We start from the raw sequence: 17335 nt of genomic DNA on the forward strand, positions 1-17335 counted from the left end.
TGATGTTATAATAATCAACCTAGCTAGCTAGTAAATCCATGAAGTCGTTAACAAAATAATAAGTTAGGTCAAATTAAGGGTTTGTTTAGTAACCAGTAAAAATACCCATAACGATGGAGTAAAAATACCCAAAATTAAATATGCGAAAGAAATATCATTTTTCTTAGGCCTGGGCAAAAAAACCGTACCCGAGTACCCGAACCGAAACCGATCAGAAAAAACCGGTTCGGGGCGGGTACGGGTATTAGCTATTTATCCTATTGGGTCTTGTAACGTCGTACCCGTGGGTATAGGGTAAAACCCTATCCGAACCCGATACCCGAACGGGTACCCGATAACCCGAAATTATATATACTTATACATATAAAAACTTTATATATCTAATATTCAAGCTAAATACATTTATATCCAAATATCCGAGAATAATGACCAAAAACTAAATATACTTATATTTAAATATTTAAGACTAAATATATTTATATGCGAGATACTTGTAAATTTTTGGAATATTTGGATAAAATTCCGGTTATTCGGATAAAATGTTGGGTAAAATTAGGATATTAGGGTAAAATTTCGGGTAAAATTTGGATATTAGGGTAAAATTTTCGGGTATTTGGGTAAATTTTTGGGTATTTGGGTATAATCGGGTATAAAATACCCGAACCCGAAGGGTATCCGATTTTTTCGGGTATTTAGCGGTTATGAAAATCTAAACCCGAACCGACCCGAACCGAAACCGAACCGATATTTTAGATTTACCCTATTGGGTCCTAAACTCCTCTACCCGAAAGACCCATACCCGATTGGGTTTTACCCGAACCCGACCCGCATACCCGAATGCCCAGCCCTAATTTTTCCTATTTTTTCTCTTACGGTTATAAAGTCAACACAAATTCCTTGAAAAAACAACAAAAACTGTTTGAAATCTTAAAAAAAGAAACATGTATCTTCTTCCCAGCTCAAGCTTGATCTGTTTGCTCAGTTAGTTAGCATTATGCTGAATTCAAAAACACAAACAAAAATGGTTATAAAGAAGAACATTAATACTAGTTTTAAAAAAAAATTCTCAAAGAAAAAAAGATGAACAATAGTGTTAGAAATGGAACACATGAATTTGTATGTGAGGCATGGTTGGGTTCAAGCTCTGGCGGATTACTTAGAGGAGATGATCCATTGAAATATTCGACTCCTCTTCTTCTTCTTCTCATTTCTCTCGTCTCTTCTCTCTCTTCCGTCTTCCAAGCTCTTCTCCGTCCTCTCGCTAATGTCGACTTTGTCACTCAAATTCTGGTATATATTTAACATTTTTCCACGCCATTTTACGTGTGTTTTTTTTTAAGAAGGTTACAAGAACATATATAGAAAGGTATTTCAAGGCTTTTGTAGATGGAACATAAAAAAAGGTATATTAGTGATACATTTGTTTATATATATGAAACAGGCTGGGATATTCTTAGGCCCCTCGGCTTTGGGACAGAACATTGATTTAGTAACAAAATTCTTCAACACAAGAAGCTTCTTCATAATAGAATCATTTGAGGCAATCTCCTTCATGTTCATCTCATACATAAGCACAGCTCAAGTGGACATGGGAGTTATAAAGCGAGGAGGCAAGCTCGCAATCATCAATGGTTTCTCTCTTTTTCTGTTTCCTTACGTGGTGGGCGCCATAGCATGTACAGTAATCACGAGCAACATCCGTGGAACCGTGGCGAAAAATAAGCCCGAGCAGCTCCACGATTTACTGACAAACCAATCCGTAGTGTATTTTCAAGTGGCGTATTCGGTTTTGTCAAATCTCAAGATGCTAAACTCGGAGCCCGGAAGGTTAGCCCTATCCTCCATAATGGTGGCTAACTGCTTCGGCTGGGGTTTTTTCCTCCTTTTAATTACCTTTAATAGTTTCTTGCAACACAATTACTCCAAGGCCACTTATATGCCTACCTTCACAAAGGTACTACTGCTTGTTGGTATAGTAGTTGTGAGCCGACCAATATTCAACTGGATAGTGAAGAGAACATCTGAAGGAAAGAAACTGAAGGCTTCCCATCTATGCACCATCTGCGTCATGTTGTGCACCGCTACTTTCCTGGCTGAAACCGTAGGGTTTCCTTACATAGTCGGATCCGTAGCTCTCGGTCTTGTCACTCCTAAGACGCCTCCTCTCGGTACTGGTCTCACAGACAAGATCGGTAGCTTCTGTTATGCGGTTCTTATGCCGTGTTACGTCATCGGGATTGGTAACAAAGTCGATTTCTTTTCATTCCAACTACGCGACGTCATAAGTTTGGAGTTGCTTTTCCTTATCATTAGTGCTGCAAAGTTTGCCGCCATCCTCCTTCCATCGCTTTACTTCAAAGTTCCTTTATCACACGCCGTGATTGTCGGGTTCATCGTCTGCATACAAGGGATCTATGATGTCCAAATCTTCAAACAGCTGTTGAACTACAAGGTACAATTTATTTAGTACAAAGAAATATCATTCATCGTCAATTAGTTCTGACTTTTAAGTATTGTTTTAAGAGATGCAGAATATAAGCCAGGAAGCATTTGGGATAATGGTGATCTCTGCCATGGTTCACTCGACCATTTTCTCGACCATAGTCAAAAACCTTCACGGCTGGGTGCAGCGGAAACACATCACTTATCGGCGACAAACCGTTCAGCACTACGAACCGAACAGTCCTCTCAAGATCCTCACTTGTTTCTACCACCGCGAAACCGTTCCTTCCATCCTCACCGTCTTGGAGCTCTCTTCTTGTATGTCAAGCGCCTCTTCGCTCTCCATCGTTTCCGTCAATCTCGAAGAGCTTGAGCGCCATAACGTCCCTCTTCTTATTCAACACCATCCCGGTCCCATCGACCATGCTGGCCACAACGACGAGTCCTCAATGTCCTCCAGCCGCAGAGATCAGATCTCCAAAGCCTTCGAGAAATTTCAAAGCGGACACGATTTACAAGAAAACGTTTCCGTCGAATGTTTCACAGCAGTTGCACCGAGCAAGACGATGCACGAGGACGTATGTACCTTGGCCTTTGACAAAGGAACCGATCTCATCATTATCGGGATTGAGGACGGGACTGCAGCAGAACGAAGGCTCTGTCGCAACGTCCTGAATGTCTCACCTTGCTCCGTTGCGGTTCTAATGGACCAAGGACGGCTTCCAGATTTCAAGAACATGGGAACCACGATGAAGAACGGCTCAATGAGAATCAACGTCTGTTCGATATTCCTCGGGGGAGCAGACGACCGTGAGACGCTGGCGTTTGCGGTTAGGTTGTCAAACCACCCTTGCGTAAACCTAACCGTTCTTAAACTTGTCGACGGAGAAAACGTCTCACACCTAAACGACGTCATAGAGAGAAGACTCGATTTCAGAACCATGGAAAAGTTCCGTCAAGACACCATGAACAAACACAATGTCACTTTACGAGAGGTAAATATAAACACGAAGCGACCTTTATCTCCGGTTTTCACATACCAGATTAGTTTAACCGTTCATTTTGATCTTAGGTATGGATAAAGGAAGCGAGTGATCTGGTGAACCTACTGAGAGAAGAAGGTAACAATTACGATTTGATAATGGTTGGAATCAGACACGAAGAAAGTTTTCAAGTGCTTCAAGGATTATCGGTATGGAGTGAGATCGAGGAGCTTGGAGAGATCGGAGATCTGCTCGTTTCCAGTGATCTCAAGCTCACTGCATCGGTTTTGGCTGTACAACAACAACTCTCCTCCGTCGTCGAGGAGGCTTAATGGCATAGAGCATTTGTAATGTTTTTACAGCTTTTAGGAGTTGCAAGAGACTGCCTTCTTTTATTAGAGACTGTACATTCGATATTTTACAACAAACACCTTACATGATTTTACTTGATTCTCGGGTTCGATTAATCTTCATGGTCCCATAGATCAGCCACACTACGGAATGGACCTTCGGTCTTGTTGACGAAGATATCCTCACCGTCCATCACTCGTTTCTGCATCAGAGGCCAAAGAAGACCCACAGTGTGAACAGAGTCAATAAGCTGAAAACATCATTAGTTTTCTCTTACAGAAACTCAGAAGCAGAGAAGTGCTCTGTTCCTTACTCTGTTCTGTACCTCACTACTCACTACTCACTACTCACTACTAAACTGTTCCTTACTCTGTTCTGTACCTCACTACTCACTACTCACTACTCACTATAAACAAGTACTCAGGAAGCACAGAAGACAAACAAGTGCTCTGTCTCTCAGTAACAGAAATAACTAACCAAAAATAAACTGATTGTCCTACTAAAGCTAGTAACTACCAAGCAATTTACTATTGCTGTGACAAATCATTGAAAGATTCTGGTTGGTAAATTGGTAAGTTTACCTGGTCAGTAATGCTGTTGAGAGCTTGGAAGTCTTTTTCAGGGATCACCCAATCAAACACTTTGATGTTCTCTTTGATCCTCTCTGGATTCAATGACTTAGGGATGACACTTGTTCCTCTCTGTAAACCCCATTTCACTAGAACCTGTCCCGGTGTCTTATTCAGCTTCTTTGCTATTCTATCCACCGTCTGATCATGTATCAGATCTCTCCCACCTTCTTGAGATCCCAACGGCGAATATGCCTTCAAGGTTCCAATCATGAATATAAGATCACATCAGATTTCTTCAACTTAAGCAGTGAATATATGTCCAATTACATGAACCAAGAATCATATTAGTATACTTACAGTAACATGGATCTCATTCTTCTTGCAGAATTCGAGCATTGTATCGTTTCTCCAACCAGGATGCATTTCCATCTGAGGCCAAATATAAAAACTCAATACATAAGATTTTCGATGAACTTACACATGTGATATGAAGAACCTATACCTGGCAAACGGAAGGGATCAATTCAGCAAATTCTAGCAGCTTATTGAGCTTAGTGACTGTAAAGTTACAGACACCGATATTCCTGACAAGATTGTCCTTGGCAAGATTCTCCATTTCTCTCCAAACTCCTTCCATGTCAAAGTCAAGAACGTCTCCTGCCTTTGGTGGCTTACTGGCTCCTTCTCTTAGCCGGAAAGGCCAGTGAATCTGCACAAAACTGAATTGTAAAGAAAGAATGAACAGTAAAAATAAAGACTAATATTTGATTCACAACATACCAAGTATAGATCAAGGTACTCTAATTGAAGCTCTTTAAGGGTGTTTTGCAGAGCAGGACGCACTCTCTCAGGAGATAACTCAGTGCACCTTTTGTTTAAACATGTATCACAAAAAACATTTATCAATGGCGACGATGAAATCAATCATTTTTCTTAGAAAGTGATTTATTTACCACAGCTTCGAGGTCACAAAGAGGTCCCTCCTTTCAAGGCCAGTGTGCATCGCCCTCTTTATTCCTTGACCGACCTTAAAAAGAGTAGAACACATATAAACTCAAAACTTTCAGACAAAACAAGTACATGTAACAAAGAGAGAGAGACAGAGATAGACCTCTCTCTGATCACCATACTCCCAAGCTGTATCTATGTGCCTATAGCCACCCTGCAAACTCAATGGAAGAGTATTTACTGGTCAATAACTTGTAAGCTCTCCTTGTACCAAAAAAAAAACTTGTAAGCTCTGTGTTAACTAAAAAAAGCTGAAAACAAATTGAGCTTGTCTTGTAGAATAACAAAACTGAACCAAAACTACGGTTTGAAGGAATCAGGAAAAAGAAACCACTGATTCTTGGAAAGACGAATCACCTCGACGAGTGCAGTGACAACGGCGTGGGTGGCCTGAGACCCAGATCGCCACGTGCCGAGTCCAACGGCTGGGATTTTGTGGCCGCTCAAGAGCCGAAACGACTCCATATTCTGACCTTCCGACGTAAAGGTGGCATGTGCCATTATTGGCTTCTCCTCCGGCGAGTCTCGTCTCGTCTCTTCTCTTATACACTGCTAAAGCCCTAGTCAAGCAGATTATACAACGCAGCGTGGCAGATTCCGTATGGGAAAGGATATACACGCGGCAGCTGTCGGCAGAAGACAACCATCGAGGAGCCGCGTGTCTGTGACCTGTGTGCCAACCCATTCTCCCACATCTCTCTAGCTTCATTCTTAAAGCGACTTTTTTTTTGTTGACCAATTTTGCTTTTGTTATCTGCTTGGTCCGGTCCTGGTTATGTGTTTCTGTGGACCGGTCTAAATTTTAACCTACTGTAGTACTACTTTTTTAGGGATTTAAATCCGGTCTTGTTTGGTTTCGTGTTTCTGCGGACCGGTCAAGTTTCTTTTCCAAGTTTCCAGTAACTCTGGTCAAGTTCAATCCTAACAAAAAAACTCGATCGAATTCTCCTTTATTTTAGATTTTTAGAGTTTCACCGAAACGCCAAACTATTTTTTATTGAAAAACTCTTGCAGTCACATCATAGATAAAGAAGCATTCGAATTTCGAGCCTAAAGGCTTCCATCGTCATTATTGCATGAATTGTTTTCCTCATTATTTTTCTTTTAAAAAAAATTCTGTCTAAACAATTTAAGAGTTTGCAAATGTTTATGCTTGGAATGATTTTTACTCAGAAAATACTTTAAAAAATTCTTATTTACGATCAAATAAGTTTAAAATTATAAACGAGTTTGTAATATGTGAGAACAACTTAATTATTGAGTAAACCCTATTTTCATAAAATCTTGGTAGGTTGGTGGGGCCTAGCCCGGCCGGTACTTAGGCATATGGAGTTCAACTCCAATTTTCTAGAAACAATGTATGGACTCTCTGTTGATAAACAGAAAACATCAACACAACGTATGGGCTCCAAAGAAACAACAGTTTTTGGAATTATCTACTGAATTTGTAACAGACCAAAAGTAAAAGAGCTTTTACTAACAATCAAAATAATATAAGCTGTTGAAAGATTTTGCTAGCCTGTAAATGACTAATTAGGTTATATCGATCAAATTCATACACACTTATGCTCAGGAATGTTTTTTTTTTTTAATAGAAATTTTAACTCATATATACAGCTATCAGCATTTCATCAATGAGCAATGAAAATAAATGTCTCATCCTATTTTATTGTCGATCAAAATATTATCGTAAGAAAACGGAAGAGAACATTCATTCTCTCAACGATCAGCATTATATATCTTATAAAATTTACTGTCTGGCTTAAAATTTACATGTCCACATCTATGTCAACTTCAATCTAAAAAAGTAAAAAGGGTAAAAGTATAAAAGAGGAAGATGCGTCTCCTTTTTCATTTGTTTGATAGAATTTTAGTATAGCTTTCACGGTTTACATTTTTCCATCTTTTGTTAGCTAATGTCTCACTTCACTAATAAATTTCTTCTGAGACTAAAACAATATTTTACGAACAAAAGAAACAATATTCTTATTATAGTTTATATATGATCATGCCTATGTTAAAAAAGTCTATTGTATTTTTATGTTTGCATGCCATGATTTGACAACACATGATTTTGTAAAGATGATGGGTGTGACTGGTTATACATTATAGAAGAAAAATAAAGGATAAACAAATAATTCTTCTATATTCTACTAAAAATAAACCAATCAAATAGAAAAGAAAAGATTTACTTTTCTTCTCAGTTCTTCCAAAAAGTGACGTAAATTGAAGAAACTTTTCAATTATAAAATACATGGTATACAAAATTTCTCTAGTTTGTACTTTTATTTTCTTCTGTTTTCTTCTTTTTTTTTTTTCTAACATTTACCAGTCATAGCCGATATTATATTAAGACTGTGACTGGTGTGCTACATAGAAGAAAAATATATCACGTGGTCCTACCACATTGGAAGAAAAATTTGTTTGTTATCAAATGAATTTTTATTTTATGAGTAGAAACTTTTCTTCTACGTATTAGTAGAAAGAAAAATTCCTTTTATATGACTAATTATTGTTTTTCTCTCAAAATTTATCGAGGAAATTCACTGTTACGCGAATTTCATATGCAAAAGATATATATTTTTTAATTTTGTAAAGATGATATTATATTATGCGTCGATGTCCATTTTTCGCAGAAGGTAAAATAACTAATTGTAAACAGTTAAAATTTATTGTAGAAAAACTGAAAAGGAAGAAAAATGTATATTAGAGACGCTGAAGAAATAAAAAAAAGAAGGTGTATATTTAAAATTTGCAGCTTAAATAAAGGCTCTCAAAATTCCGACGCTCAGTTTCCGTCGCTCTTCCGGGCTTGTCATCGTCTTTCCATTGCCATCACTCATGGTCTAAACTTCTTCTCTCTCTCCGCAACCTCGTCTTCTTCGATTTCTCACCGCTCTGACTCAAGTAAGACGCGTTGTCTGTTGATTCCAGATTTAGTGAGCATTTAGGTTTCAGTCGTTGCCTTGTGCTTCTTTTTTCATCGCATGGTTCTTAGCGTGTTATTGATTTCTCGAGGAGTTGAGATGTAATGTTGGATATCGTTGTGTTGGATTGTTCTCTGCGCTTTTGTTTCAGAATTATCCGTTGATTTCCTCCGGGTTGGGTTTTGTGTGTTTAGTTCGGTGGCTTCTTCGTTAGCTGACTGAAGTTGTATACATTTGTGTTTCGTGTTTTGAATGTCTGTCCATCATGGGAATTTCTTTGTGATTTTGTAATTTCACATCAATGGCTGCCTCAAGCTAAATGTACTTCAGAGTATTTATAGTGCACACCATGTGTTTGAAGGTTTTCCTCCTTCTGCTGTCTAGTAAGTAAAACCGTACGAAATCTCTGAGACTATGTCTGTCTTTTGATTACATGCTTTATAAGAAGGTTGCCACAATAAGACCCGTTTCAATAATTGCAAGGTCTGGATTTGTTGTTACACTTAGGTGTGAATCGTTTGACATTCTATTCTTTTACCCAATGAATGACAGGATGGCTCAAAGGAAGGGGAAATTTTCATTCAGAAACCTGACGAAAAGTCAACTAGGTGGTGTTGTATTTGGCTGCACAAAAAATACCATCAAAGAGTGTTTGTCGAAGCAGCTGTTTGGTGAGTCTTCTTCAAAAGCTTATTACCCTCCCATGCTTGTTTCTGCTTCTGCTGAATATAGCCTTTTTTTGAATCCGCTGATGGTTTTGACAGGTTTACCCTACAACCACATTCCATACGTGCAGAAGATTGATACTGGTTTGCCATTGTTTCTTTTCAACTATTCTGATCGTACTCTTCATGGCATTTTTGAGGCTGCTGGTTCTGGTCAGCTGAATATTGACCCTTATGGCTGGACCTCTGATGGTTCTGAGAGAACCTCATATCCTGCACAGGTACCAGAGTGAGACTTGATCACTTTCATGAATATGTTTTTCTACGATACATTGGATTACATACGGTTTTCAGGAGGCATACCCCTTGCCAACCTTTTCCATAAGCAGTATAAATTTCATGAAATTTGTAATGGTCTTTTACGGTTTCGCAGGTTCAAATCAGTGTGAGGTTACAGTGTGAACCACTTTCCGAGGAAAAATTCAAGCCTGCAATTGCAGATAATTACTACAGTTCTCACCATTTTTGGTTCGAGCTTGATCATTTCCAAACAAGTAAGTTGACATGTCTGCTAACATCTTTTGCTGTGAAACCTAAACCACCCATGAATACACCAAACACAAGACAGATCTTTCGCTTGATTTCATCAAGTGAAAAGAAAGAGAACAGTGATGAGGTTAAGCCTTCTGAGAATGAACCAGTGGGTAGCTTGGAAGTGGCACTCAGTTCTGGCAGAGAATCTGAATCCTCTGCTGCAGCTTCTTATCCTGGTTTCTCTGAGAACCATCCAGACGTACAGAACCCCAAACAAATTGAGAAGGATTATGTTCTTGAGAAACTGAAGGATCTCTCCTTTGGTCATGATGAGCATGGAGACAATAGTCTAACTGAAACTGTTGAACAAGCCAACATTCCTCCCTGCAAGAACTTGGAAGACAGAGATACACTTGAAGAGGAAACATGTTCAGAGGGGAAAAAAGATGACAGTTCTCTTGTATCCTCTCGTCTTCCACATACAATAAGCCAGGTATGTTGGTATCTACATATGGTTGGTACTTATTCACACTAGGTCTCCAGTTATAATACTTGAAGTGTTACTTCCTATACAAGTCTATGTGTAAATCTGTTGGAGTCAACACTTTCCCCTTTATATCTTCTCCGAATGAACGACAAACAGAACCCCCAAATTTCTCAGCCAAAATATCCAAGTTTTAGGCAACCTCACGTTTGTTCCCCCTTCTACTTATACCCATATGAGTGTCAATTATTAACTGTGTAGAACTGCTCCATGTCAGCTTGCTTCTCTTCCAAAAACTATGATCTATAATTAATTGAGACTTTTAATATCCTCTCGGAAGATTATCATGTCTCTTGGGTGTAGCAAAATCAATGCGATCATATTGCATTAATATATATCTTTTGCAGTTGATGCATGAGGTGAAGGAACTCAGGGCATACGGGCTGGAAAATTCAACCAAGATATGTTACTTGGAAGAGAAGCTGGTAAGATTTTGTTTAATGCTATTATTGATTTTCATTCTTCCTGCTGGAATTCTGTTTGCATCTGTAATATGACCACACACACACACACTCATCATATCAGTAATAATGATCCTCTGTCATTTTCAGCAAGGGTTCATCTTGGAATCATTTTTCTCATGTTTTTGGAACCCATAAGCTCAAAATATAGTGGTGGAGAAACCATGACACTTTTACTTTTCGATATTTGGTATTTCAGGACGAAGCACACAAGGAAATTTATAGATTGAGAGAGCGTTGCAACATGCTGGAGTCCATATCAGGTCCTTTAATCACCAAAGCTGGTGGTAGTGATATGGAGATCCATTCACCAGATGATTCCAGCTTAGATCCAACTGAGGCAATTCTTCTTTTAGGGGGATTTGATAAAGACTCTGAAACATGGTTGTCATCAGTGCAGTCATATTTTCCATCCAGGAATGTTGTAAAGGCTCATAGTTCAATGAGCTGTATCCGTTCAAATGCATCAGTGGCAAAATTGGATGGTAAAATTTACGTCTTTGGAGGTGATGACGGTGGCCGTGGCTGGACCAACACAGGTACGGCCTCTCTTTTCTTTCTCTTGTTTCTTAAAATGTGTTAACTATTTTTAGTGCCTTAGAGCCTGTATACGATACATATATAAACCTTCCAGATTTTCTTAAAAGACAACTAAAAGAATTAGAAAACGGAATATGGGTGGCAAAAGCATACTACTGTGACTTTCAGCAAATTACTAAACCAAATGGCTCTAGTATTTTTACTAAATTGTGAAGTGAGGTGTATTGATTTCATGCACTTCACTTCGGCTGTTCATATTTTAAGTTAATGTCTACCACTCCACACTCTTCTTTTTCTCTCTAATCATAATTATTTAAGCCTGAACTTTGATTTCTGTTTTGCCTCTTCTTTTTTTTCTGTTGAAGCTGAATCATATAACCAGACTGATGGCCAGTGGAGCTTGTGCCCCCCCTTAAACGAGCGAAAAGGAAGTTTAGGTGGAGCCACTTTGGATGGAAAAATATTTGCAATCGGAGGTGGAAATGGGATGGTATCTTTTTCAGATGTTGAGATGCTTGATCCAGACATAGGGAGATGGATCAGAACAAGTTCAATGGGGCAGGAGGTAAACGTTCTTCTCTATTCGCATGAGATATGGTGAAAGCCAAAAGTCTGAAAAGTTGTCAATTAGATCCCTAATGGGAAAATTTTGACAGAAGCTCACAGCTAAAAACGTAAGTTCCCAAAGGGAATCCTTTGTTAAAACTACTCTATTTCGCTGAGTTGGACGTTCAAGTAAGGAGTGTCAAGGATAACAAAAGAAATGTAGTTTATGCTTTCACTCACCTACTGGTTAGAAGCCTTAACAAGATGATACCATGACCTTTTCTTCGGCTTTATTCTCTGAGTTATCACTGTTCTTTGATCTCAGAGATTTGCAGTTGCGTCCGTGGAGCATAAAGGTTCAATTTATGCTGTCGGTGGTTTTGATGGTAAAGAGTACCTGAAGTAAGAACATTTAAGCCTTCTGTTCTATTTCCCCCCCCCCCTAATCTTGACACAAATTTATGTGAAGCTAACAAATTCAAATTTATTGGAAACTTACTTTTAACAGCACAGCTGAAAGGTTTGATCCTAGAGAGCACTCCTGGATGAATATTGCATCGATGAAGTCAAGAAGAGGCTGCCATTCCCTTGTTGTTCTGAACGAAAAACTGTTAGTTTCTTCTCCACATTTTTTTTCTTCTTTCATAGTAACAAGCACACGGGGATAGTGAGATGATCTATTCAACAATATATAGGCTTTACTGACTATAAATGTTAATTACATTTTGAATGGTAGAACAATTAATCAAAAAACAAAGTAATATGCAACATTCAGTCTCTAACGAACTAGCATAATATCATTTGCATGTTTCCGTTTACATGTGACAATTAACGAAGAAATTCTGGTTAAGATGTTAAAGGTTGTCTTCTTTTGCAGATATGCAATTGGTGGGTTTGATGGTGAGACAATGGTATCCAGTGTTGAGATATATGAGCCAAGGACAGGGACATGGATGACAGGAGAACCAATGAAGGATTTAAGAGGATATTCAGCAGTGGCAGTGGTTAAAGACTTGATATATGTCATCGGAGGATACAAAGGGGAAGAGGATGACATATTAGACACTGTAGGATCAGTTCTGAACTTGAAATAAAAGTAAAACAATTTACATAACCAGACACGCTTTAATCTTTGATCATGTGTGTGTTCACAGGTAGAGTGTTTCAAGGAAGGTGAAGGGTGGAAAAATGTGCCTTGTTCCTCGATCGGTAGGCGTTGCTTTCTATCTGCAGTGGCTTTGTAAATGGAGAAACTTTGAAGCTACCCATTGTTTTTTGGTGGCCAAGTCATGAGAGACAGAGAGCCATTCATATCATATGCCTCAAGAGGCATTAATTTTGGGAAAAGAGTTTCCCTTCATGAAGTAGAAGCAAAATGGAAATATCGATTTGCTATAAAAAAAACCTTGGTAACCAATTCGGTTAGTTCGGGTTCAATTGGCAACCAATTTAGTAACTGTAGAATTATTGTTATAGCTAGTGAGCAAAAAAGAATGTAGCAAAATTCCATAACCCTAGCTAGTCATAAGAAGAGAAGATCAATTCAATATATTATACCAATCCATCGAATCGAATTTCGGAGGGCAGAAGTTGCGTTTAAAAGAATCTAGGGTTGGCTGATTTTTCAGCCCTTAACTATTAGCAAACTCAAAGATTTCCCCTAAAATTTTTTGCTCTTAAAAAACCACCAACAACTATCAATTTTCTTAAACAAACACCACGTACTTTCGGATTCAGCTTGAAAAATACGCCTCCAATTGAACCGGCCATTAAATCGGGTTTAACCACAAATCCGCGTTTACTGTACCGCGATTAGGATTATCCGTATGATTACCCATGACCCGTTAAGAAAACGACGTCGTTTCACTCTTCTCTCAATTTCCCAAAACAAAGCCAAACGACGTCGTTTCACTCTTCTCTCAATCTAATTACGGATCAGACGTAATCATTGGCGTATTCGATACCGGAATCTGGCCAGAGAGGAGGAGTTTTTCATATCTCAACCTCGGTCCAATTCCAAAACGGTGGAGAGGTGTTTGCGAATCCGGAGCAAGATTTGGTCCTCGGAACTGTAACCGAAAAATCATCGGAGCAAGATTCTTCGCTAAAGGGCAACAAGACGCCGTAATCGGAGGAATCAACAAAAACGTTGAGTTTCTATCTCCTCGTGACGCCGATGGACACGGTACTCACACTTCCTCAACCGGCCGTCATGCTTTCAAAGCGAGTATGTCCGGTTACGCCTCCGGTGTAGCCAAAGGTGTTGCTCCTAAAGCACGTATCGCCACCTACAAAGTCTGTTGGAAAGAATCCGGTTGTCTCGATTCCGATATCCTCGCCGCTTTTGATGCGGCTAGTAGAGACGGCGTCGACGTTATATCGATCTCAATCGGTGGTGGTGACGGGATTACTTCTCCGTATTACCTCGATCCAATCGCTATAGGCTCATACGGCGCCGCGTCGAAAGGAATCTCCGTTTCTTCTTCCGCCGGAAACGAAGGACCTACAAACCTCGCACCGTGGGTAACCACCGTTGGTGCTAGTACAATCGATCGGAATTTCCCGGCGGATGCAATTCTCGGTGACGGACATCGTCTCAGAGGCGTGTCTCTCTACGCCGGAGTACCGTTAAGAAAACGACGTCGTTTGGCTTTGTTTTGGGAAATTGAGAGAAGAGTGAAACGACGTCGTTTTCTTAACGGGTCATGGGTAATCATACGGGTAATCCTAATCGCGGTACAGTAAACGCGGATTTGTGGTTAAACCCGGTTTTATGGCCGGTTCAATTGGAGGCGTATTTTTCAAGCTGAATCCGAAAGTACGTGGTGTTTGTTTAAGAAAATTGATAGTTGTTGGTGGTTTTTTAAGAGCAAAAAAGTATTGGGGGAAACCTTGAGTTTGCGAATAGTTAAGGACTGAAAAATCAGTCAACCCAAGAATCTACGATACGAGAAAGCAACCTAAAAAGGATGGGCTTGGGCTGAAGCGAATAAAAAAGGCTTCAATGATGAAAGGGGAAATTCCAATTGTGATCTTACACTCCTTATCCGCTTCACTAAGAAGAAAATTGGCATCGATCGAGTGATAGAGGAAAGAAGAAGAAGAAGAAAATGCCGTGTCTCAACCTCTCCACCAACGTTAACCTTGACGGCGTTGATACATCTTCCATTCTCTCGGAAGCTTCCGCCACCGTCGCCAAAATCATCGGCAAGCCTGAGAACGTAATCTCTCTTTCTCTCCTGTTTTAACCTTTAATTCGTTTCGAATTTTGTTTTGAATCTTCATTTTCTCCTGAGATTTGCCTTGTGTGCGTGTTCATATCTCTTAATCGCTTTCCTCTCGCGATTCGAGTCTTGTTTTCTTCACATGCAGCAGGATATTGAAACCCTAAGCAAATTTAGCCCATTGTGCATCCGATACTAAGCAATGGTATTCAATTGGGATTTTGGGTTTCGTCTTTTTATTATACCACCGTTTCTAGGCCATTCCTGACCCTTGAATTTCGCATTGCTCAAGTTTGTTTTCAATATTGTTCTGCTTTGAAGATTGCTTGGTTTATGTTAGTGCTGTTTGTCCTTACTGTTGTTTTCTTAGATCATTATCTGATTGCATTGTTCATTGTAATTTGCAGTATGTGATGATTGTCTTGAAAGGCTCTCTGCCTATGTCATTTGGCGGCACCGAGGATCCTGCAGCTTATGGTGAATTAGTCTCTATTGGTGGCCTTAATGCGGATGTGAACAAGAAGCTAAGCGCTGCCGTTTCTGCTATTCTTGAGACTAAGCTATCTGTGCCCAAGTCTCGATTCTTCCTCAAGTTTTATGACACCAAGGCAAGCAATTCCATCTCTGGATGTTTTTCTTCCTTTCATGGAGTAACATAACATAAGCAAATGTGATGATGATGATGATGATTTCATGCGTCCATGTCTCATTTTCATTGTTCGTTGTCTCTCTAGGACCATCAGAGTCAAGAATATGCACAGTGTTTACACGCTTTACACCAGCACTACTAGGTCATGAATAGGGAACAAATACATCTTTTGTGTAAGTTCATCATAAGACAGACCTATAACTTTTACTCATAAACTAGGCATTACAAACAGTTTGCAGAAACCGTTTCAACAACTCTCAATCAATCTTTACACCCACACTATTGTTTGTTTTGAGTTATTTAGGAGGTTCAACGTCCCTAAATCCGTTCTCTAACTGATCTAGTGGGTCATCCATCATCTGGAGTCTTTACCTGATATTTCAATTCTACATTTCTTTTCTCGTTTGGTTCTTCTTGCAGGGATCCTTCTTTGGTTGGAACGGGGCGACTTTTTAATTCCGTGGACTGTGGCAGCTGAGAGATTAGTGTGATTGTTTTGAAATGTATGAACATATTCTAGCTTCAGTGATCTACTCTCATCGATCAAGTAACTCTGAACTATTTCGTATTGTAAACATGTCTAAGGTTTGATGGAGTTGCGTTAAGAAATAACATTTATGCTATATATGATTCTACGACTTAAGCAATATGTTATTTATTTTTTAAAATTATTATTGTATAAACTACTTTGTGAATTGACACATGCGACAATACTATTGGTAAAGTGACTTGTATTCAATATAAAGGATGAGAAAAGTCAGAGTGTGTAATTCGAAATTACATGAGGAATCCAAGAATAAAAGAATGCAAGAGGTTATTTTAGCAAAAATGGTCACATTAATCAAAATATAGATTATCTATCAGATGAAGCAACGGAAATCAAATCAAAGTTGAAAGACGCGTAATTGTGATCCTATAAATACATAACACTGTAGGCGTGTAGGTGGTGCGATCTGTAACTTCACCGGCCTCCAAATCAATCGTCCCTTACAATTTCCAGAGAAGAAAATCGAATGGTGTCCACACATCCCCCTGTGCTTCCGATTTCCTCCACCACCACCACTCAGCCTCCGATTGTAACCGCTGTGGTGGAATCGCAACCTCCAGCCGTCCGTGCATTTGTCAACGGTGTAACCGAGACGGTCCGTGGTGGCCTATCTCGTAGCCGTCCGTGGTCAGAGCTCCTCGATCGATCCGCTTTCTCCAAGCCTGACTCTCTCTCCGAGGCTGCGACGCGATTCCGGAAGAATTCTTCCTATTTCAGGGTGAATTACGTCTGCATCGTCGCTCTGATCCTCGGTTTCTCTCTTCTCGCCCACCCATTCTCGCTCATCCTCCTCCTATGCCTCGCCGCTTCCTGGCTCTTCCTCTACCTCTTCCGTCCATCAGATCGTCCTCTTGTCCTCTTCGGCCGATCTTTCTCCGAATACGAAACTCTCGGTGGCCTGATCCTCTCCACGATCGCCGTGATCTTCTTCACAAGCGTCGGATCTGTACTGATATCCGCTCTCATGATCGGAGTAGCAACGGTCTGCGTCCATGGCGCCTTTAGAGCTCCCGATGATCTCTTCCTGGACGAGCAAGACGCTGCCGCCGTCGGATTCCTCTCATTCATCGGTGTCCCCGCCGTAGCACCCTCCGCCTCCTCAGCGCCATCCCCCGTATAATTAATTACTGTTGTTCTCAGAATATCTGGCAGTTTGTCGTTTAGAAATTTGACGGTGGAGATGAGATTGTTGCAATGTAATTTTTCATTGAAGTCAGTCACCAATCACCATTGAACAGATGTTTTACAATGTCCACGTAAGCAATTGTTGTTTGGAACGATTTCCGGTTAGCAGCATTCGTGCCGTTTTAATCTCAATAAAACGCTCACTTGTCTTGGAACG

The 17335-nt window shown here is 39.8% G+C and overlaps 5 protein-coding genes across 10 annotated transcripts; 4 read left to right on the forward strand and 1 right to left on the reverse strand.

The window, feature by feature from the left end:
- Positions 1-872: 872 nt before the first annotated feature.
- Positions 873-3821, forward strand: LOC9309068 (cation/H(+) antiporter 26). The gene is made up of 4 exons (XM_021023681.1): positions 873-1290; positions 1442-2452; positions 2532-3437; positions 3515-3821. Exons 1-4 carry the CDS (start codon positions 1081-1083, stop codon positions 3755-3757), a joined length of 2370 nt encoding a protein of 789 aa, XP_020879340.1. The 5' UTR covers positions 873-1080; the 3' UTR covers positions 3758-3821.
- LOC9306975 (aldose reductase) lies at positions 3718-6118 on the reverse strand. Of its 2 annotated transcripts, none has more exons than XM_021023679.1 (8): positions 5714-6118; positions 5460-5510; positions 5305-5375; positions 5129-5216; positions 4851-5057; positions 4706-4777; positions 4358-4600; positions 3718-3978 (listed from the first exon to the last, which is right to left on the reverse strand). In XM_021023679.1, exons 1-8 carry the CDS (start codon positions 5855-5857, stop codon positions 3889-3891), a joined length of 966 nt encoding a protein of 321 aa, XP_020879338.1. In that variant the 5' UTR covers positions 5858-6118; the 3' UTR covers positions 3718-3888. The 2 variants fall into 2 exon arrangements, with proteins under 2 accessions (XP_020879338.1, XP_020879337.1); XM_021023678.1 differs by having other exon boundaries at positions 5302-5375.
- A 1861-nt stretch (positions 6119-7979) lies between these two features.
- LOC9309069 (influenza virus NS1A-binding protein) lies at positions 7980-13135 on the forward strand. 4 transcript variants are annotated; one of them, XM_021023702.1, is made up of 12 exons: positions 7986-8263; positions 8836-8954; positions 9048-9229; positions 9382-9975; positions 10374-10451; positions 10687-11026; positions 11393-11592; positions 11684-11701; positions 11899-11975; positions 12082-12183; positions 12451-12640; positions 12728-13135. In XM_021023702.1, exons 2-12 carry the CDS (start codon positions 8837-8839, stop codon positions 12815-12817), a joined length of 1989 nt encoding a protein of 662 aa, XP_020879361.1. In that variant the 5' UTR covers positions 7986-8263; position 8836; the 3' UTR covers positions 12818-13135. The 4 variants fall into 4 exon arrangements, 2 of the variants coding, with proteins under 2 accessions (XP_020879361.1, XP_002870905.2); XM_002870859.2 differs by lacking the exon at positions 11684-11701 and having other exon boundaries at positions 7987-8263; XR_002331528.1 differs by lacking the exons at positions 12082-12183; positions 12451-12640; positions 12728-13135 and having other exon boundaries at positions 7980-8263; positions 11684-11819.
- A 1460-nt stretch (positions 13136-14595) lies between these two features.
- LOC9306977 (macrophage migration inhibitory factor homolog) lies at positions 14596-16089 on the forward strand. 2 transcript variants are annotated; one of them, XM_021020973.1, is made up of 4 exons: positions 14596-14794; positions 15205-15405; positions 15532-15619; positions 15867-16089. In XM_021020973.1, the coding sequence occupies exons 1-3, from the start codon at positions 14684-14686 to the stop codon at positions 15586-15588; spliced, it is 369 nt and encodes a 122-aa protein (XP_020876632.1). In that variant the 5' UTR covers positions 14596-14683; the 3' UTR covers positions 15589-15619; positions 15867-16089. The 2 variants fall into 2 exon arrangements, with proteins under 2 accessions (XP_020876632.1, XP_020876633.1); XM_021020974.1 differs by lacking the exon at positions 15532-15619 and having other exon boundaries at positions 14604-14794.
- An 84-nt stretch (positions 16090-16173) lies between these two features.
- Positions 16174-17273, forward strand: LOC9306978 (PRA1 family protein B5). The gene has a single exon (XM_002870862.2). It carries the CDS (start codon positions 16460-16462, stop codon positions 17111-17113), a length of 654 nt encoding a protein of 217 aa, XP_002870908.1. The 5' UTR covers positions 16174-16459; the 3' UTR covers positions 17114-17273.
- Positions 17274-17335: the final 62 nt, after the last annotated feature.

Source organism: Arabidopsis lyrata, assembly GCF_000004255.2.
Source record: "Arabidopsis lyrata subsp. lyrata unplaced genomic scaffold ARALYscaffold_6, whole genome shotgun sequence".
NCBI lineage: Eukaryota > Viridiplantae > Streptophyta > Magnoliopsida > Brassicales > Brassicaceae > Arabidopsis > Arabidopsis lyrata.

Coding starts and splice junctions, on each gene's coding strand:
- LOC9306977 (XM_021020973.1), top strand. CDS start 14,684: ATGCCGTGTCTCAACCTCTCCACCAACGTTAACCTTGACGGCGTTGAT. Junction 14,795..15,204: donor TCATCGGCAAGCCTGAGAAC/GTAATCTCTCTT, acceptor TGTAATTTGCAG/TATGTGATGATTGTCTTGAA. Junction 15,406..15,531: donor TCAAGTTTTATGACACCAAG/GCAAGCAATTCC, acceptor TTGTCTCTCTAG/GACCATCAGAGTCAAGAATA.
- LOC9306978 (XM_002870862.2), top strand. CDS start 16,460: ATGGTGTCCACACATCCCCCTGTGCTTCCGATTTCCTCCACCACCACC.
- LOC9309068 (XM_021023681.1), top strand. CDS start 1,081: ATGAACAATAGTGTTAGAAATGGAACACATGAATTTGTATGTGAGGCA. Junction 1,291..1,441: donor ACTTTGTCACTCAAATTCTG/GTATATATTTAA, acceptor TATATGAAACAG/GCTGGGATATTCTTAGGCCC. Junction 3,438..3,514: donor ACAATGTCACTTTACGAGAG/GTAAATATAAAC, acceptor TTTTGATCTTAG/GTATGGATAAAGGAAGCGAG.
- LOC9306975 (XM_021023678.1), bottom strand. CDS start 5,857: ATGGCACATGCCACCTTTACGTCGGAAGGTCAGAATATGGAGTCGTTT. Junction 5,376..5,459: donor AGTATGGTGATCAGAGAGAG/GTCTATCTCTGT, acceptor ACTCTTTTTAAG/GTCGGTCAAGGAATAAAGAG. Junction 4,601..4,705: donor AGAATGAGATCCATGTTACT/GTAAGTATACTA, acceptor GGAACCTTGAAG/GCATATTCGCCGTTGGGATC.
- LOC9309069 (XM_021023702.1), top strand. CDS start 8,837: ATGGCTCAAAGGAAGGGGAAATTTTCATTCAGAAACCTGACGAAAAGT. Junction 9,230..9,381: donor GAACCTCATATCCTGCACAG/GTACCAGAGTGA, acceptor ACGGTTTCGCAG/GTTCAAATCAGTGTGAGGTT. Junction 12,184..12,450: donor GTTGTTCTGAACGAAAAACT/GTTAGTTTCTTC, acceptor CTTCTTTTGCAG/ATATGCAATTGGTGGGTTTG.